A 21361-nucleotide genomic window follows, 5' to 3' on the forward strand; every position below is an offset into this window, starting at 1 on the left:
CTTCTGTAATTTATGTTTTTCGAGTTCGTGAATACGTTGAACGTACTTTGAAAAAACGTTTTGCTATAGTCTTTAATAACCATTTAGAAGTGTACTCAAATTGATAGTAAACATAGCTTGATATATTATACATTTTAATTATTTGAAGAAAAATGTTTCAATAAATGGAGTGCAAGTTCCTTGCCTATTTTTAAAAAAACATTTTATTAAAAAAAAAAAAAAAAAAAAACACATATATATATATATATAAAATAAAATAAATAAACATTTGTAGGCGGGAATAATATTTATAAACTAAATCTAAAAATTAAAATTTGAAAATTTTAACTTCCCAACCAATCACAAACCTTTTTCTTTACACGACTTGTCGATTGCTACAAGATAGATATGATACACTAAACGAATAAACGAATGATCTGTTCATAAACTTCCTCAATTTTGGGGTTCATCTGACATAGTAGCTACAATTTTGGGGTTCATCTGACATAGTAGCTACAATGGGAGATTCAGAATTCGGGGGTCTAACTTCTTCTACACGAACCAGTCGGCGAGATGGGCGGACCCAGGACGGTTCAAGGGGAACTTTCTTGCGGGATGGAATGATGTGAAAAAAGAGAATGATGGTGAGAGTGAAGGCGATCTGTTCATAAATCCCCCAATTTTGATGGTGAGAGTGAAGGGATTTGGCATAGGAGCGTTTCGACATATTTAGGGTTTTTTTTTTCTCTTGTTTTTTCATTATTTCCTGAATTTAGATGAATTACAACCAATATAATGGACAAATATGTACAATCAATCATTTATTGGACTATAAATGGTTGGACTCATACGTATAATTAACCCTAAGACTTAAAACAAACAATAACAAAGTTTTAGAGATAATGACACTTAAGTGAACTTAAATTGCAATAATGATGATTTAAAACTCATTTAAGAGACATCAATTTGTAGTCTTCACAGATAAGACAATATTTGCTAATAGTAAGCTTAGACTCTTACAAATGGTATTAGAGGTTCAACTAGGACACTGGATCTCTAAGGGACAGAAGCCAAGCGGTTTGCCAACGAGGACGTTGGGCTTCAAAGGGGGTGAATTGTGAGATTCACATCCGTGGGAGAGTAAAACAAAACATTACTTATAAAGGTATGAAAATCTTTCCCTAACATACGTGTTTCAAAACCTCGAGGGAAAACTTAGAAAGGAAATCTTAAAAAATACTATCTACTAGTATAATTTATTTTCTAAAATATTCATCGATATCAGCATTTTTTTTTTATATAGATATTTCCATCAATCGGCGGCTCATCAACATCACATCTAATTCATAAAACACAGCATCAAAGAGAAACTCTGTTGATAATCCATCAAGTTCAGCAACAAACTACAACATTTTCAAATTAACCACTAGGAGAGCTAAGGGCAGGTCAGACAAGCACTCAGATCTGGAACGACAAGAACATCATTTGCTTGAAAAAGAAAGAAAAAAAGAGAATTAAGTAAGAAAACGCACCAAATATTTGAAGCAGGAACTTAATTTAATTGGGCTGTTCCAGTTCAGCATAAGTAGTTTCAAGATGAGCTTGTTCAGCTTCCTTCACTTCCTTCTCAGTTTTCCGGCCTTTCTTGGTCTTGTAGTAAACTGTCATAAAGGTTCCAACAGCTCCATATTTCTTCCGGCATTGCTCATATAGTTCAGCATCAAACATCCTCCAGAAATCTTTCTCATTCAGTTCTGACACTGCATATAGAGCCTGGAATCCATGGTTTTCTAGAAGCCATTTTTCCATTCTACGAACAGCCTCAGCACCGTCGAAAACCTCGCCCCTCAGGACAGGGCCTGGTGCATAGTAGAGTCCAACATCTGTGTACATTTGAGCATAATGTGTGTCGCCTTGCCGACGATGTAACTCGAATCCTGGTTCAGGATATATCATGGTTTTGACTGGAAGCTTGAAGAGTCTGTGTGGGCAGAGCCAAATAGGGTAAACCTGTGCAAGAAGACACAACAAACAAATGTTGTTAATCAAATAAACTGCATACTGCAGCCGAAATCCACCTCTGATAGGACTCATCAGCTGTTTGCCTATAACCACCTCTATCAAATACTTAAGTTTGTTAGTTAAAATAAAACTTGGCTGGTTAAGCTTTAGTCTCAAAAGTTTCAGAGTTGTGTTTAATAAGGTGGAAGCAGTACCTCCAACTCACGATGAGCCCAGTCCAAAGCATCCGGAACCTTGTAAAGAGGAACAAGCATGTCTTGAATAACATGCATTTCATGGTAATAGTTTCTGATAGCTTCACCTTGAGTAGCTTTGAGCAGAGAAACTTTGGGAGGCATCATCCATCCCAATAAAAATCTGAACCACCATTGATCTGCAAGGGGAAGGATAAGCTTTCCCTCCCAATACAAAGACCTGGTGTGCCTATGATAGTAATCCCTTGTAGGGATATACTCCACAAACTCGCCTTTCTTGAGTGCGGTAGCTGCATGCTGATAGAACCATGGTTTGAACCACCATCCAATCTGATTTATCACATTTCCCTTTTTCTTCGCCTCTTCTTTGGAGGCATATCTACCTGTCATGACCACAGCTTCAGAAGGGGTATAAATCATAGTTTCCACAAAGTCGGGAACCTTTTCTGGGTTATCTTGATCTCCATCTCTAGGTGCAAGAGAATCCATATAAGCTTGTCCTATCTCCCTCAATGTCCCTATAAAAGGTTTATATGTGACTTTCATATACTCTTTAATGGGTATGAGCTTAATCTCAGCAGCAACAAGAAGACCAATTGTTCCTTGGGACCACGGGATTGCATAGAAAAGATCTGAGTACTCATTGTCTTTAGTGGCTCTAACAACCTGGCCATCTGCTAGAACAATCTCATAAGCCACAACAGTGTCCGAGAACAAGCCATAGAGATGGGAGCTTCCTTCAATTCCATAGCCGTTGATGAGTCCTCCAACAGTAAGATCGTCAAGTTCAGCAACTACAGCAAGGGAGAGATTGAGTGGAACAGTGGCCCTGCTGATTTGCCCCATGTTCACAAGGGGTTCAACTTTGGCAATCATTCTTTCTTTGTCAATATCCAAAATATTTCGAAAAGCCGATAAATCAACCTCAAAGTGACGTGCTCGTTTGTAGTCAACATTTCGCATTCCAACAGCAATCCAAGGCTTGCGGGCTGTGCAAACAAGGCCATCCTTTGTTGGGTTCCTCTGTTTAAGGCGCTTTACAACTTTCTTGACATTTTCATCGTGTTCCTTTTGGCGTTTCTCGTAGGATTTCCAGGCAGATTTGACGTCCCCAAGATATGTGAAGAAGTATAGGCTGAATGATATAGGAAGGACAACAAAAATAACTAAAATCCATCTGAATTGCACAAAGTAGTCCACCCACACCTTCTTCCTCTTTGGGCGCAGAGGAACCTCTAAATCTGACATTGTGTTAAAAGATTATGCCTTCGCTGCAGCAACCATGAAGAGAAATGGTCAAAGTGATTGCAAAAAACTCACACAATTTTAATCAAGAGTGAAGTACCATCAAAGAAAGGCCTCCACAGAAAGATTGTACACCACTATCGAGATTTTTTTTTGAAAAAAAAATAAGGACAAAAAGAAAGTTCAAGATTATTTCAGCATTTTAGAGGAAAGAAAGCCCATCTATTCAATTCAACCGCATATCGTTTAATTCATCCGACACAAAAATTAATTTAAGCAGGCGTGTGCAGCAATTATTCCAAGAGTAGATACAATCCAACATCCATTCTTGTTTTTGCCCTAACAGAAAGGAAATGATAAATTAAGGAGTCAACTAAATTCCTCGAGAAATTGTAGCTGGCTTAGATAAAAGAACAACAATATAAAATGAGATAAAAGCGGATCCTCGCTCATTTTTCAGTAACAAAACAGAGGAAAAACAGAGAAAGCAGCACAGAGATCACTCCCTTGCTAACGCGAAAACGAAGGAACAAAATTACATTGAAATAAACTCATTTTTTCTCAACATTAAAGAACAGTGAGAGTTACTGGCGATGATTGAAGGTGAAACAAAGGAAGTAGGAAATCGAACCGGAAATGCGTAGAAAGCCCGAGCAAAAAAGTTGCGAGTGGAAGCTTAAGCATGAAAATTAAAGTAATAACCAGTCAGAAGCAAAATAACACCGATTAAAACGAACCTACGGAATCACTATCCTCAATTATTCTTCCACTGAAGAAGAAAAGAAACAAACAAGTGGTAGAAGAAATCCAAAGCAGATCGATGCTTCAACAGTACAAGAATTCACGTACTTAATGTATGAAAGTTTCTCTTTCCCTCTACAGTGAAAAAAAAAAAAAAAAAAGTCTAACCGCATCGCTTATTTCAAAGTAATTGCGCCGTTCATTTTCAGGAAAAGAATAACCAGAAGGTACGAGATCGAAATGATGACTCTTAGAAGTTATAACCATACTTTTTGAAGAGAGAGAGAGAGAGAGAGAATACGAAGCTTTTAGAAAAGCAAGAACAAATGCAGCAAGAACAGAAACCGTAAAACAGAACCAGAAAATGTTCGGATTATAGAGGAGCATGAGTCTCACGGTTAGAGTTAGAACACTACCTGAAGCTCTGAAAATGCGACGGCGATGGCGACGGCGACGGCGGTTGAGTGAACTATAAGGCCGGACGTCCAATTGGCGCGCTCTTCATTTCTCTCTCCTCCGGCCCCGGTTGAATTATGAATGACTGCATCTGCTCTTCATTAATATCGTCTCGCAAAGTTCTCTCTCTCTGTGAAATTAAAAATATTAATAATAAAAAAAAAATGGAAAAGCGAAAATTTTAACAGTCTGTTGTAGGCCCACCGGTTGGAGAACTTTGATCATTTATTTAAATTTAAATTTTTAATTAAGATAATTAATATGTAAGTTATTTATATATTTATTTACGAGCATTAAAAAAATTACAATTATTTATAGTGATTAGAGAATAATTAATGAAAAAATAATTATTGAATTAAACTTAAATCATAAATGGAGCTCTATTTTCCTATAGATTTTTTTTCATTTTAATTTATTATTATTATTATTATTATTGGTCACATTATCTACATTTAAAATGATATTATCTATCGATCTAAATATAATTCAACTAATTTATATATTAATAAAAAAATTTAATATCGGAATTCTTAATTTTTTTTAATTCAAAAAGGAAAAAAAAAACTATATATTAAAAAAATGCTTTGAATATTGTATACAAATATTTGAAAATATCATGATTAGGGTGGGGTTGCTAACCTTTCTTTATTGTCTATCTTTTTGAAAATGTATTGCTAATTATTTTTTTAATGAAAAAATAAATAAACTCACGTTAAAATTGGTAAAGATTCTATCTTGTTTGAAAAAAATGCAGTATGTCGAGAATATTTTGTAGAAAGGGAGATTTAAAGTTATAAACTTATAACCTCGAAATATATGTTGTCTAACTATGTTTGGGTCCGTAGAAAAAAAATCAACTTATAATTATAAGTAGTAAAAAGATAATCAATTTTCTCTAAATAAATAGATTAAAAAGAGACCGTAAATATAAATTGAAATACATTTTTTATTAGGATCTAATATAAGAATATAAATTAGAATATTGAAAGAAACATACGAGAGAAGAAGATTGGATTAAAAACATAGATGTGGATTTCAATTTTACGTAATTATCAAATATTTATGTAAATAAAGTTAGATTTATAATTAAGTTACTTCTTCTACTTACCACCCAAGTTAATATTATTAGTAGTAGTATATATATTCATTTTGGGATCCATAGTTGATTTTTTGATATTCTACGAGTGTCTATAAATGATAACGAAGATATCTGTTGATACATCAAACCCTCTAGTTAGAGTATATTGTTAAAAATGAGAAATATAAATAAAATTTAGGAGGTGTGTATTCTCATTAATATTGTTAGGATATAAGCTACCAACTAATACCTAACAACAAGGAAAATATAAACTAAGAAATAAAATTGAGGAGGTGTGTATTTGTATTCTCGTTAATATTGATAGGATATAAGCTACCAACTAATACCTAACAACAAGGAAAATATAAACTAATTAAATATTAGAATAAAATAAAATAAAATATACGGTAAATCAAATCATAAACGAAAGAATTTTAAGATATAATATCTAAAATATATTCTATAAATAATATAGCTCAACCTATATGGATAGTTATTTTGATTATTGTCATATGCAAAACTGATAGGAACACGACTCTTTACAATGATATGATATTATTCACTTAGAAAATAAATCCTGGTGATTTTATTTTGGTTTTTCCAAAATGTCTACTACTAATGAAGATAATATTCCTTACTTGTAAATCTATAATCTTCCTATCAATAATACTAAAAAAAACATGAACCATATAGTTGGAGATCGTCAACGAATGGGATGAATATATGTATAAAAAAAAAAAATCAAAATGAATGATGAAAAAATGGAATGAATATTGGATAAGATAGTATTATAAAAGGAAACAAATTTGGAAGTTAGAAGGAAAAAAAAGGGAAATTTAAATTGAGAAAGAAATGAGTGAGAGAGATGGTTTTGAGACAGTAGGGAGGGAGGCAGGTGCCATCATACAACTCACTGATGTTACCTATCGACACAGAAGATATGATGCAGATACTCTTCTGCTCCTACTAATACAACAAAATAAATAAAGAATAACAAAAAAACAAAGCCTATTTTATTTATTTATTTATTTATTTATTTTCATTTTCCCCACCTTGTCTAATTTTAAACCTTTATTTTTAATTCAATCCAACTAACTTCTAAATTTGAGTAATAAAACCAGTACCAAAATATAGCCAGAATATTGGTGATGAGACATTTTCCCAGCATTCAATTCTCCTCTCATTTTAAAATGGAGAATACAAGAACTTAAAATAATTTTAGTGAAAATACTAAATCTATTATTTAGAAAGTACAAAAAAAAAAAAAAAAAAAAAAAAAAAAAAAAAAAAAAAAAAAAAAAAAGATTGTAATAAGATATAGATTGAGACCTTACCTCAATTGCATAGAGAAAGATGCCAACAAGGACGCTAAATTATAAGATCACATATGGATTGGAGTGGAAAACGAATCATTCTCTGCAAGATGTGGAAACTTCTTCATAGCATATGCATTTTAAAAACTTTTGAGGGAAAATCTGAAAGAAAAAGCCTAAAGAGGATAATATCCACCATTGACGTGGACTTAAACGGTTACGTATATCTTTAACCAATTGAGATATACATCAACCCAGATATAAAACTTCATGGTATCTAATGTGTTCTCAATAATTGAAAGCTGAATTTTGCTGCTTTTTTCAAAAACCACTAAAGTTAACCAATCTCATGACAGCAAGTAGCAACGCTTCACATCAAAAGATAACAGTTAATTAGCTAAAAGTTAGTATATTAAATTTAGACCCTCTTTGGACGTATTTTATGTCATTACCAAAGCTAAAGTTACTTTTAACTCAAAAACATCCTATTTATGAACACAAAAAGTGCATAAATTTGTTAGAACATGTTAATTAATAAAAAAATTACTTCATAAAAGTTACTGACATTGAACTCTTTACACACAAAAATGCTATTGAGTTCTTCACAGACAACACACTCAAACATTGGTTTCTCACAGCGTATTTTAAGAGAAGATTTTGACTTATTTCAAAATAACTTATTAGGCATTCCAAACATGGTAATTTAAAGTGGCAGTTGCACTAGTTTTTACCAGACTTACTCATAAACACTTTAGCTAGCTAGCTAGTGTAGAACCTCGCATCAAAATTTATTATGATATCTACTAGCTGCTAAATATTATAATTATTTAAAAACTTTTTGAATTTTGAATTCACTGGCCGCTAAATATTTTGAATTATTAGATTATTAGATATTGATCTATTCAAACTTTTTTTTGTATCTTGTTAATTTAATTTTCTACCTAATAGGCTTAAAAAACTAAAAGTCAAAGACCCATTAAACAAGAACAGAAAGTTGAAGAACTCTAGTCACTTTAAAAAATTCAATAACCTAGTGAATAAAATTCTGAAAGTTAAGAATTTAAAAATAAATACAAAATAAAAAAAGCTTGTAATTTAAGTTTCTTTAAAAGGAGGGGTCCAAACTGAAAAAGAAAAAGAAGGGACGTGCAGTGTGTCAGAGGGGAAAAAGTGTTTGGGTGTTCGCCTTATAGCCCGTGAGCTAAAAAAAACTGGGGTTAAATTATTAAAATTTATACCAACTTAGTTTCAATTATGTTGAAACTTTTTTAAAAGATTATTGTAATTTTTAAATTTAAAGTTGTACTATTCATAAGCGAAAAAGTTTATATATGGTTAGGTGGAAAAAAAAAAATAAAGACCCTTCTTCAATTCCTAAACAAACACAAAAAATTGTGCATGAAAAAAAGGTTCAAGCTTCAAGAATTTAAATTAATAATTTAACCAGAAACTAAATAATGGAATAGAAAAGGTAAGAACTTTACCTTTTTTTCCTTTGGGAGAAAATGGGCCATCGTGCACGTGGGTTTGTTTGTGAGGAGGCCAAGGCTAAGGCTAAGAAGCACACAAATGAGAGGGCAAACAAATGAAAAAATAAAAGCATTGTGTACACATCATATATCACATAAAATCATAGCTATCGTAATAATTTGCACGCTCACGTCACGTGTCAGCACATGGACCCAAAAGAGAGAAAGAGATGTACCGTCCGTCTACAGAGTTGGCGCTTCACTGCCAGGACCAGGCCGGGCATTTAACAGAGAGCTTGCAGAGCTTTGACTACAATACTCATGTTTGACCTGAACTCTGCTTCCATGTTGAACGCACAATGTAGCAACGGCTGCAAACTGCAATGGAATCACAAATATTGGCAAGATTTCGTTACATATTACATTCAGCCAAGACATTTAGATGTTGCACATTTGGCTAATTAAGGGGTTTATCGTGAATTTATAATAACATCACAATTGTCGGTGTTTGCTTGTAAACTGAAAACTACCTTCATTTTTTGGAAAAATCATTCAATAAAACCAGCACAATGTATTTATCTCTAATTATAGTCGGATGTGGATTCAAAAAATCTGAATGTTCTCTAATACAATCTGGGTGATGTGGGGTCCTGTTGTATTTCATATCGGTTGGTGTAGCTTTCAGTTTTTCCTATTTCTCTTTTCAAATTTCAACCATGTTGGTGAAGGGTTAAACTTTGGAAGGCGAGGTCATTAAAAATGTCCTCTCCGGGCTCTGTTCCCTTTCCCCTTAGAGGGAGAAATGTTGGTTTAATACAGTTTCTTTCTAAAAGTAAAGGAATCTCACGCACAGACAGGCAATCAGGAGAGAGAGAGAGAGAGAGAGTGAAAGGAGATAATATCACCAAACATAAACAAGAAAAGAACAGTATGGGTACCTTTGCAACTGACTTGGGAGGGTACTCGTCTCCTAGTTTTGTGCATCAACACACTGCTTAACTTTATCATCGCTTGGGAGTGGCCTGAAACCGTTTCAAAACTCCCAAGTCTCAAGCTCAGAAGGTGGATAAAAGGAGGAAGAGAAGAGTATAGGCACAAAAACGTACCGATGTCACGAGATTTGGCTGTCCTCGAGGCAGTGCATGATCAACTGGCTTTCTTCCTGTCAAAAGTTGAAGCAGGACAACACCAAAGCTGTACACATCACTCTTGACATTCAATGGTCCAGTCATTGCATCTCTGTAATTTTCAAAATGGGCACCACCCACAACATTTAGCTTATTGGTAATGGTATATTATAATTATGTAGTGATGCTTTACATTGAAACTTTCAAGAATTATAGAGAAGGAATTGAGGAACCTGCAACTTCCGATTATATCAATAATAATATACAAGCGTTCAAAATCTTCAATGGTCTTATTTTTCTTAAAGATCATCTATACTTGCTATGAAGTCTGTTAATTGTGTTGAAGCTATAGAAGTGATTTCAGAAGTCGTCGGGTAGCCAAGATGGCAGTTCTTAAATATTAATTAAAAGAAAATACTGCAACCAGTAGCTAGAGCTAGTTGATAGAACCTTTTGTTCCTGGTTATTTCACCATCCTTATCAAGGTACGGATTTTTTTTTTTTTTTTTTGAAGTAAGTTTGTACCTAGTTCATGGGTTTACATTAAGATTTTTATTTTATAAAAAATGATTTCATGCTATTGAATCCCACATAATTATTATAAGTTGGTGTCGTGGAAATTAACTAATAGTAGTGTACTGGTAGTATAGGAAATTTTCCCATTAAGGTCTGTAAGTATTCTTCTTTGGTGCATCAATGAACCAATGGTGATTTTTACAGTGGCCGCGTGCACCATGATCAATAAACTGGCCGAACCACTGGGTTCTTGTTTTCTATTTCCCTTTTTCTCTTAGTTGTTAGCTGTACCCCTTATGCGTATTCTATTAGGATCACACAACAACACACACTCTATATGAACACAAAGAACATGATAGAGAAAATGCAAGGAGATCTGGCTCAAGGTTGTGCATTGATGACTACAGTAAGAGAGCATACAGATAATATAGAAAAAGAAAGTACATTTTCAAATTTCTACCCGAGGATATATATATGGTTTAGCCTACTATATTTAGCTTTACCCTATATAACCATCTCCTATGTATAACTATTTACCTTGCTACCATATATAACCATCTCCTATCTATAACTATTTACCTTTCCCTTCACTCTCTATAGCTATTTAATAATTTATCATTTACCCAATATAGTTTTATAACCATCTCCTATATATAACTATTTACCTTACCCTTCCCTCTCTATAGCTATTTAATAATTTATCATTTACCCTTCCCCTTCACTCTCTATAGCTATTTAATAATTTATCATTTACCCAATATAGTTTAACTATGTATAACTGTTGACTCGCTATAAATAAGCAGGCTCCATAACCTAACATATTCGACTGGAAAATGATCACAGCGAAGCCATTCAAGGAGTTGATCAAGCTAGTGCTTGAAAGGGCTAAAATAATCTAAAATTGGGAAAACATCTAAGCAGTAAGTTTCTTTAATGTCAATATATTAGCGTCAAGCATGAACTAAATGCAGAATAGTGAAAATCAGCCTGGCGTATAAGAAATTTTTTAATCAACTTACTCGGGGGTATGATAACCAAAGGTTCCAAGAGCACGGGAGGAACGAAGCCATGCAGCCATATCAGGGCATCAAATGTTAGTACGTTGCTGGATTTTATGTCACGGTGGATGATACGAGGATAGGCCTTTTCATGCAAATACTCCAACCCCCTTGCAGCACCTACAGCAATTTTTACTTTCTGTGCCCAGGAAAGAACAGGGCCGGGTTGTGCTCCTTTGACTCCTTTCCTCCCTGCATTAGACAATTGTCGTGATAGTTTCAATCAGCCTTCGAACCATAAATCAAATAAACTAAAGAGAATGTGCAACCTCAAATTGCTCTCCATCAGATTGCATGGGCAAGCACTTCATCTTGCCCTGCAAAACAGCTATTTCTTTTTCAGGAAAATTGAAAGAAAAGAATAAATGGAGATCATGCATCCAACAACGCAATCGATAGTAACACTCTAAGATTAATCGCGTGTACCATGTAAAATGTCATGAAGAGATCCATTTGAAGCATACTCATATTCGAGAATTCGAGAAGTGTCATGTGTTAGATGATGAAAGTCCCACATCGGCTAATTTAGGGAATGATCATGGGTTTATAAACAAAGAATACTCTCTCCATTGTGGTGAGGCCTTTTGGGGAAGCCCAAAGCAAAGCCATGAGAGCTTATGCTCAAAGTGGACAATATCATACCATTGTGGAGAGTCGTGTTCGTCTAACATGGTATCAGAGTCATGCCCTAAACTTAGTCGTGCCAATAGATTGGTAAATCCTCAAACATCGAACAAAGGACTCCAAAAGAAAAAGGAATCAAGCCTCCTCGAAGGCATCGAACAAAGGACTCCAAAAGAAAAAGGAATCAAGCCTCCTCGAAGGCAGTAAAAAATGACTAAGACTCCAAAGGAGTCGAGCCTCGATTAAGGGGAGGCGCACTTTGTTCGAGGGGAGGTGTTAGATGATGAAAGTCCCACATCGGCTAATTTAGGGAATGATCATGGGTTTATAAACAAAGAATACTCTCTCCATTGTGGTGAGGCCTTTTGGGGAAGCCCAAAGCAAAGCCATGAGAGCTTATGCTCAAAGTGGACAATATCATACCATTGTGGAGAGTCGTGTTCGTCTAACATGGTATCAGAGTCATGCCCTAAACTTAGTCGTGCCAATAGATTGGTAAATCCTCAAACATCGAACAAAGGACTCCAAAAGAAAAAGGAATCAAGCCTCCTCGAAGGCATCGAACAAAGGACTCCAAAAGAAAAAGGAATCAAGCCTCCTCGAAGGCAGTAAAAAATGACTAAGACTCCAAAGGAGTCGAGCCTCGATTAAGGGGAGGCGCACTTTGTTCGAGGGGAGGTGTTAGATGATGAAAGTCCCACATCGGCTAATTTAGGGAATGAAGTTGAAGCCGGTCAGTATAAAGAATCTTTCTCGAGCTCAGGTACGGGCGACTCAGTCACATGTGCTCGACTGAATATGCAGCCATGGAACTGCTAAATCCGAGACTCCAGTTCCGGGCAATCGTGCTTGTCAGCCTGAATCACCCTTTGGCGACCCGACTTGTGTAGCGAGGGGGTTTACCCAGTGGAACCTGTGATCATGGGTTTATAAACAAAGAATACTCTCTCCATTGTGGTGAGGCCTTTTGGGGAAGCCCAAAGCAAAGCCATGAGAGCTTATGCTCAAAGTGGACAATATCATACCATTGTGGAGAGTCGTGTTCGTCTAACATGGTATCAGAGTCATGCCCTAAACTTAGTCGTGCCAATAGATTGGTAAATCCTCAAACATCGAACAAAGGACTCCAAAAGAAAAAGGAATCAAGCCTCCTCGAAGGCATCGAACAAAGGACTCCAAAAGAAAAAGGAATCAAGCCTCCTCGAAGGCAGTAAAAAATGACTAAGACTCCAAAGGAGTCGAGCCTCGATTAAGGGGAGGCGCACTTTGTTCGAGGGGAGGTGTTAGATGATGAAAGTCCCACATCGGCTAATTTAGGGAATGATCATGGGTTTATAAACAAAGAATACTCTCTCCATTGTGGTGAGGCCTTTTGGGGAAGCCCAAAGCAAAGCCATGAGAGCTTATGCTCAAAGTGGACAATATCATACCATTGTGGAGAGTCGTGTTCGTCTAACATGGTATCAGAGTCATGCCCTAAACTTAGTCGTGCCAATAGATTGGTAAATCCTCAAACATCGAACAAAGGACTCCAAAAGAAAAAGGAATCAAGCCTCCTCGAAGGCATCGAACAAAGGACTCCAAAAGAAAAAGGAATCAAGCCTCCTCGAAGGCAGTAAAAAATGACTAAGACTCCAAAGGAGTCGAGCCTCGATTAAGGGGAGGCGCACTTTGTTAGATGATGAAAGTCCCACATCGGCTAATTTAGGGAATGATCATGGGTTTATAAACAAAGAATACTCTCTCCATTGTGGTGAGGCCTTTTGGGGAAGCCCAAAGCAAAGCCATGAGAGCTTATGCTCAAAGTGGACAATATCATACCATTGTGGAGAGTCGTGTTCGTCTAACATGGTATCAGAGTCATGCCCTAAACTTAGTCGTGCCAATAGATTGGTAAATCCTCAAACATCGAACAAAGGACTCCAAAAGAAAAAGGAATCAAGCCTCCTCGAAGGCATCGAACAAAGGACTCCAAAAGAAAAAGGAATCAAGCCTCCTCGAAGGCAGTAAAAAATGACTAAGACTCCAAAGGAGTCGAGCCTCGATTAAGGGGAGGCGCACTTTGTTCGAGGGGAGGTGTTAGATGATGAAAGTCCCACATCGGCTAATTTAGGGAATGATCATGGGTTTATAAACAAAGAATACTCTCTCCATTGTGGTGAGGCCTTTTGGGGAAGCCCAAAGCAAAGCCATGAGAGCTTATGCTCAAAGTGGACAATATCATACCATTGTGGAGAGTCGTGTTCGTCTAACATCATGAACACATACCCAATCAAGTTTAGAAAACTATTATGCTTTAGGCTTGAAACCATGGAATTCTATTAGTTTGAACAACGAGTCAATATGCATAGTGACAGCTATTTTTAAATAGCATACTACAACTTGAATTAGTGTAGTCAAAAGAACCTGGGATAAGAATTCATCATCAGCTTATTTGCTGTCATCCAACTTTTTGATTGCCACAGTCAACCCACTACCCCATAGTATACTCTGCCGTAGGAACCCTCTCCAACCAAACAGTCTGCATAAAAACTTGTCGTGACCTTCCTCAGTTCCTCAAGTGATATGCAGGGACTTCCATGGGCCGTATTTTCACTATTGGAGGAGTTTTAGGTGCAGTTTTTCGTTTGTGATAGCTTTCATCAGTTCCTACATGACAGAGATTTACTTCTTTTACTATTTGATAAATTTGATTGCACTTAAGAGACAAAAAGAACAGAGACATAAGAGGATTTTAAATTTTATACAGAGCACACAAGCAAGTGCAAAAAGAATAAACACATATCACACTGCTATTATGTAACAGTCGAAGCCCACCAATTACATGTGTATTGCTTAAATAACATAAAATAACAAGAAAAAAAAGAGCCAATGTTGTTAGTGTTAGACGAACACAACTCTCCACAATGGTATGATATTGTCCACTTTAAGCATAAGTTCTCATGACTTTGCTTTGGGCTTCCCCAAAAGACCTCATACCGATGTGGGACTTTCATCATCCAACCGTTAGAACAGGTGATCAACAACCATACAAACGAAAGGCATTACTGAGTGTCACAATGTCAGAGTGTAGGCAAGAAGTTAAAACCAGAAATGTGTCCAACTTCACATGAAGAACTCAAACAAACACTAGGAAACCGGAAATTAAACAAATACGAATTCTGAAAAATTAACCAACGTTCCCGAACATCATACTAAAGATATAAGGATTCGCAAGAATACTCATTAGCATTCGCTTCGGATTGAAAAGCTGTCCTTCAAACAAGCAAGTTAAACAAACCAATAATAAATAAAATGATACAGTAAAAGCCTCACGTACAAGCAGTCCATCAAAAAATCCGTTACCAAGATTAATAGAACAAGCATCGAAAAGAAAGCGAGAGATCACTTTCATCGACCATAGTTCATAAACTACAACTCAGAAACAGAAATTCGAGCTTAATTCTCCGGACGCAATAAAGCAATACACTCAACATCATTCATGTTCTTCAACATTTAAAGACAAATATCAGCAATTCAACAGGAAGCTAAAAATTACAAGAAAAGGATGCACATCGTAGATCAGATATATAGTTCAACGGAAACAAGCCCTCAATGCTTCAATTGGAGGAAACTATTGGTCGAGCGGATGCTAATAAATATACATACATACATATATATATATATATAAGCAAAAACCTCAAAGCAGGCGACTGCTTCGTAGAACGGAGTCGTGGAGCTTTCTTTAACTTGACCTCGTTCAACTTCGCCGATCGTCTCCTCCTTCCGATCAACTTTCCGGCGACCTCAGCCTCCAACTTCGGCTTCCATTTGTAGTAAGCATTCACACAGAACCACCACGCTTCATCTTCATCCATTTATTCGCGACAGTAACTGCAGTTGAAAAGGACTTCGAGCGCGACGACTCTAGATTAAATATTTGAGTCTCCACTCGAACTTCGAATCGCAGCCGTTGATCTTTGATCAAGATTTGACCATCAAAGTCAAAAAAGATCGACGGATGAGCATGATTTTCGACGGTGCAAATTGGTGGATGACGTGGCGGAATGTTACTTACCCAAGAACCCGCAAAACGACAAGTCGGCTCACATGGAATTAATATCTTAATACTTCCTGCCATATTTAATAACTCTGATGTAAACAATTTATATTAATTGATAAATATTAATTTAATTTATTAACATTTTCTTTCTTTGTTTTTTTCTAATTTTTAAATATTATACAAATTTTAAAAAAAAAACACACACACAAGGATCTTTGTAACGGCGGCCCAGATCCACCGCTAACAAATATTGTACTTTTGGACTTTTCCTTTAGGGTTTTCCCTCACGCTGGCACTCTTTCCTTCTTTCAATCGATGACACCGGGCTTTTCTAGGGCTTCCCCTCACGCTGGCACTCTTTCCTTCTTCCATTGATGACACCCTTATAAAGGGTGGTTTGTTCTCCCCCCAACCAATGTGAGACATCACAATCCACCCCCTTCGGAGCCAGCGTCCTCGCCGGCAATCTTTCCTTCCTCCAATCGATGTGGGACCATCGGGGCCAGCGTCCTCGCTGGCACTCTTTCCTTCCTCCAATCGATGTGGGACCGCCCCCAAATCCACCCCCCACCCAGCGTCACTAGCACACTGCCTCGTGTCTACCCCCTTTCGAAGAACAGTGAGAAGGCTGACACATCGTCCAATGTCTGGCTCTGATACCATTTGTAACGACCCTTATAAATGGTGCTAGGGGAAGGTTTCCTCACCCTTAAAAAGGGTGATTTGTTCTCTCCCTAACCAATGTGGGACATCACAATGAACACGTTGACTTATGCAAGTTTGGTAAGATTTCTATCACTTAAATCTCGGATTCTCTCTCTTAATAGCTTGCTTTTACTCAAGGATCGAACACATGATTTTGCTTAAACTTAAAGTTTTATAACGCTTATTTATCTTCAAAAAGATTTTGGTCTTTCACGAGCATCGAGTTCTTTAGAGCTTTGTCTTCTTGTTCGTAAATTTTCTAGGATTTCTCTCGAGACTTAATTTTCTAATCTAATTGAATTTGAATCATAATCGAGAAGAACCCGAAATTTCTTGGTGTATTTATAATAAAATATAACATAATATAAATATAAAAAGATTTAACGAAAAAAAAGAAAAGAAAATGGTTTAACAAAATGCTCTCATTGCATTGCATGGATAGTATTAAGAATTTTAAAAATATTACAAGAAATTGAAACTAGGAAAAGGAAATAGAACAAATATAATTTGCTTTTGAACATAAAGCAGCAGAAGAAAGAAAACACGAAAATCAATCATCAACTAACAACTCCCAGATATTTCTAGAATTGTAAGGAATTAGACCAACCGGATGGGATGATCTCTTTAAGATTGAGGCTTCTCCCACTTGAGTGGCTTGACAATCTCCCAGGTGAAGTCCGGGTCCTCCCTTCCGAAGTGTCCATATGCTGCTGTCTTCAAGAATCTCCCATTGCCACCCCTCTTCAGATCAAGGTTGATGGTGATCATTCCGGGCCTGAAGTCGAAGTTCTCCTTCACGATTTCAAGGATTTCCTTGTCGGGGATCTTACCGGTTTTGTATGTGTCGACGAAAACTGATAACGGCTCGGGCACACCGATGGCGTAAGAGACCTGGACAATGCACCTCCGTGCAAGCCCACTGGCAACTATGCTCTTAGCAGCCTGCCTGACGATGTAGGCACCACTCCTATCGACCTTGGTGGGATCCTTTCCGGAGAAAGCACCACCACCGTGGGCTCCCCAACCACCATAGGTGTCGATGATGATCTTGCGTCCGGTAAGACCTGCATCACCATGGGGACCGCCAATGACAAATCGGCCTGAGGGGTTAAGGTGGAAGATGGTCTTCTCGTCGAGGTACTTCTCGGGGATGACGGGCTTGATGACATGCTCTTTGAGGTCTGCAGCGATCTCATCGTTGGTGACAGTCTCATCGTGCTGGGTGGAGATCAGAACTGTGTGCACACGGACGGGTACCATGGCGCCATTTTCGTTGTAGTACTCGACAGTAACTTGGGTCTTGCCATCAGGTCTCAACCAGGGGCAAGTGCCATTCTTTCTAACTTCAGTGAGACGAGCGCCCAACTTGGTGGCTAGGACATGGCTAAGGGGCATCAATTCAGGGGTCTCGTCAGTGGCATAGCCAAACATATGGCCTTGGTCACCAGCGCCAATCTCCTCAGGGCGCTTTGTGAAGTGGCCGTGAACACCCTGAGCAATATCTGGGCTCTGCTGCTCAATGTTAACCAGGACCTTGCAATTGTCAGCATCAAGACCAACATCGTCGGAAACGAATCCAATTTCTCGGCATGTGTCACGGACAATCTTTTCGTAGTCCACATTGGCCTTGGTAGTGATCTCTCCAAAGACCATGACCATGTTGGTCTTACTGCAGGTCTCACATGCGACCTTGCTGTCAGGGTCCTGAGCTAGGCAAGCGTCGAGCACCGCATCAGAGATCTGGTCACAGAGCTTGTCGGGGTGACCCTCATTTACGGATTCAGAGGTAAATAGAAAGGTCTCCATCTCTGAAACATAACAAACACCATATTAGATCGTGTACAAAAATATTCAGTTCATTCATTATGTCAATTGTTAACCTTTCTGTTCCAATTTAGTCACATCAATTAGGCAGAAACATCTTGTATGTTGTTAAAGATTGGAAACAATCATCAGTTACAAGAGCAAGCTCGACGCATACTCATCTTGAAATCAAAACAGGATTACAGAAATCTGGGTGATACAAGCACAGATCAAAGCAACTTTTCGAAATTTTTAATGAATGGAATGACGCCATGGTTCGAAAGTAGCCTTGACAAATCTGAACAGTCCAACAGGGTTCGAAGGTAGGGAAACAAAATCAAACTTGGAAAATTCAAGATCTGTCCTGAGGAATCCTTAACAATTCGACTGGATCTACAATTCGACCACAGAGATAGTTCGCTACCAAATCGAATTACCAGCAACAATAAGAAATTGAGCAAAAACAAAAACAAAAACAAAAATCTTTGATCTAACCATGGATCTAGGGAATCCTAAAATTGTTACACGAAAACCGCGGGAAACCAGTACGCCGACATGATCTTTTTTCTTTTACTTACAAATCGGATCGTGCTATTCAACAAACAGTATGAGGTGACAAACAAAAGCTGACAACCAAAACAGAGCTACCAGAGAAACATAAAGAAAAAGCCCCAAACACCCAAGATCCCGAATCTCAGAGAGCACAAAACAGTATCGAAGTTACAATCACTAGTTCCAGATGAATTCCTTCTTTAAAAAAATGTCAGATCTGCAAGATTTCACATCTCAGAAGAAGAGAAACAGAGTTCATAGCAACATACAAGCATCAGACACCCGATGCAAACGAAATGAGTACCATAAGCTTACATAGCAGAAAAAAAAAAACCCCCAAATTCGTTCAGAAACCAGGAGAAAAAAGGGGAAATGAAGAACCACAAGCATGCTCAAAGCCTCATGAAATTAAAAAAAAAAAAAAAAAAAAAAAAAAAGAAATGGCAATGAACGAGCGGTAGAACAGAGCTCGCAAACCTGGTGATATCGGCTGCGTAGATCTGGAAGAGAGAAAGAATTTGAGCTAATACGCCAACCGAACCAGACCTCTGTAAGAAGGCGAAGCTCAACGGTACAAGGACTTCCAAGTGAACAAACCCTGTATTTATAGCGTCCAGCCACCCTCCAGGCTACCGGAATAACCGGTTACGATGCCCTAGGAACCAATAGGGAAACTGTAGGGACTAGGGACGGAATTTCGCAAGATTCTGCCGAGCCATTGGTCGCTGAAGATCCTGACCGTCGAAATAGAGTTGGTGAAGGGACCACCCGCGGGTGATCCAACGGACAACATTTCTCGATGACGTTCCGGGTTATAGCCACTTCCATCCCGTTTCAGCTCACGCGCTTCTCCGGCCAGGTAGAGTCAGCGACTTTAATTATTATCTTTTAACTAAAGTTAATTTTTTAAGTAGCGATTTTAATATTATAAAAAACATATTATAAATAGAATCCGACGTGGAAGAAAGACACGTCAGCAACGTGCTTCATGCTGCCAACTCGTTTAAAAGCAAAATAAATTTGTGTCATTTTTTAATTTTACCAAAATCTTAATTATTCAAAATTAAAGATTTTTAAAATTATTTTATAAAAATAAAATAATAATAATAATATTTTTTTTAGTGTAATAAATTTGGCTTGAAATGGAAGGATAAATTAAGATTCGCAGGAAACATGAGCCATGAATGCGACTGTACAGCTTCCTCTTATGCACTCATTTTAAGGCAAAATTAATACATATTTTTTAATTTGGTAATTCTAGATTTTCAAATTTCCCCAATTACCTCAAACTTTAAAAATTATGATTTATATTATATTTTTAATTTATTATTGTCTGATGAAAGTCATATTAATTTAGGGAATGATCATGGGTTCATAAACAAAAAAAAAAAAAAAATAGTCTCTTCATTGTTACGAGGCTTTTTGGGGAAGCCCAAAACAAAGCCACGAGAGCTTATGCTCAAAGTGAACAATATCATACCATTGTAGAGAGTCGTGTTCGTCTAACATAGTATCAGAGTCATGTTCTAAACTTAGTCGTGCCAATAGATTGGTAACTCCTCAAATATCGAACAAAGGACTCCAACAGAAAATGAGTCAAGCCTCCTCCAAGACAGTAAAAAATGACTAAGACTCCAAAGGAGTCGAGCCTCGATTAAAGGGAGGCGCACTTTATTCGAGGGAAGGTGTTGGATGATGAAAGTCCACTTCATACCATTGTGGTGAAGAGTCGTGTTCGTCTAACAATTATTTTATGACGATTTAATAGAAACGACCCAAATTATATTAATTTACACTATACAACGACAAAGAAATTAAAAAAATAAAAGGGGAAAAACTAATTTGAGACTCTAATTATAAAATATTATAATTTTGTAAATTTATATAACAAACATTCTTTAAAATAATAAAATTGTAATTACATTTTGATTTTTAAAAATACTTTTTTTATTTATTTTAAAATCCAGTTAAATTGTTGCTATCATCACCCACCCAAGTTCCTAATATATTTATAATTTCATTTTCGAGTTAGGTGAAGGTGAGATAATCTTAGGTCACCAATTATAGACCAGATATTTGAATTCTTTCGATTCTTAAATTAGAGGTTAGTGCATAATATAATGTTAAGTATCGACGAATTAATCTTCGTTATTATTTAAAATAATTATTATATTAATTCATGAGATAGTGACTTAAAAGAGCAAAGATTTAATAATTTTAATTAATGAACTATTATATACCAATTAATTATACTTTAGGTTAAAAAGTGTCACAATAAAATTGCACCGACTATTGTTATTAAATGTGGATGGATAATATAAGGTGAACGAGATTTTGTTACCAATTAAATCAGTGAATTTTAAAAATAATAATAATAAAATAAAAAGAAAAAGAAAATTAAACTCCCCAGGGAATGGTTTGGCCGGTGACCGCCGCC

At 36.7% G+C, this 21361-nt stretch overlaps 2 protein-coding genes and 1 pseudogene across 11 annotated transcripts; all 3 read right to left on the reverse strand.

Moving 5' to 3' along the window:
• Window positions 1-1340: 1340 nt before the first annotated feature.
• DWF1 (cell elongation protein / DWARF1 / DIMINUTO (DIM)) lies at window positions 1341-4739 on the reverse strand. Of its 9 annotated transcripts, none has more exons than XM_087128986.1 (5): window positions 4598-4674; window positions 3758-3779; window positions 3541-3583; window positions 2196-3466; window positions 1341-1989 (listed from the first exon to the last, which is right to left on the reverse strand). In XM_087128986.1, the coding sequence occupies exons 4-5, from the start codon at window positions 3441-3443 to the stop codon at window positions 1537-1539; spliced, it is 1701 nt and encodes a 566-aa protein (XP_086985112.1). In that variant the 5' UTR covers window positions 3444-3466; window positions 3541-3583; window positions 3758-3779; window positions 4598-4674; the 3' UTR covers window positions 1341-1536. The 9 variants fall into 9 exon arrangements, with proteins under 9 accessions (XP_086985112.1, XP_086985115.1, XP_086985113.1 ...); XM_087128989.1 differs by having other exon boundaries at window positions 2196-3461; window positions 4598-4672; XM_087128987.1 differs by lacking the exon at window positions 4598-4674 and adding an exon at window positions 4178-4268.
• A 3820-nt stretch (window positions 4740-8559) lies between these two features.
• Window positions 8560-15679, reverse strand: LOC111807753 (protein CYTOSOLIC ABA RECEPTOR KINASE 2-like; annotated as a pseudogene). The gene is made up of 5 exons (XR_015423290.1): window positions 15529-15679; window positions 11160-11390; window positions 9604-9736; window positions 9436-9519; window positions 8560-8875 (listed from the first exon to the last, which is right to left on the reverse strand). The product of XR_015423290.1 is annotated as a protein CYTOSOLIC ABA RECEPTOR KINASE 2-like (transcript).
• Window positions 15680-16976: 1297 nt separating this feature from the next.
• On the reverse strand, window positions 16977-19561 carry LOC111806663 (S-adenosylmethionine synthase 1). Its single transcript, XM_023692041.2, has 2 exons — window positions 19402-19561; window positions 16977-18377 (listed from the first exon to the last, which is right to left on the reverse strand). The coding sequence occupies exon 2, from the start codon at window positions 18373-18375 to the stop codon at window positions 17194-17196; it is 1182 nt and encodes a 393-aa protein (XP_023547809.2). The 5' UTR covers window positions 18376-18377; window positions 19402-19561; the 3' UTR covers window positions 16977-17193.
• Window positions 19562-21361: the final 1800 nt, after the last annotated feature.

Source organism: Cucurbita pepo, chromosome 12 (genome assembly GCF_057944985.1).
Source record: "Cucurbita pepo subsp. pepo isolate OVF chromosome 12, ASM5794498v1, whole genome shotgun sequence".
NCBI classification, from domain to species: Eukaryota; Viridiplantae; Streptophyta; class Magnoliopsida; order Cucurbitales; family Cucurbitaceae; genus Cucurbita; species Cucurbita pepo.

Bases quoted from the DNA above. Each gene is read 5' to 3' on its own strand.
- DWF1 (XM_023692260.2), bottom strand. From the start codon at position 3,443: ATGTCAGATTTAGAGGTTCCTCTGCGCCCAAAGAGGAAGAAGGTGTGG. The intron at 1,990-2,195 runs GTACTGCTTCCA...CTTCTTGCACAG, and splicing joins GGGCTCATCGTGAGTTGGAG to GTTTACCCTATTTGGCTCTG.
- LOC111806663 (XM_023692041.2), bottom strand. From the start codon at position 18,375: ATGGAGACCTTTCTATTTACCTCTGAATCCGTAAATGAGGGTCACCCC.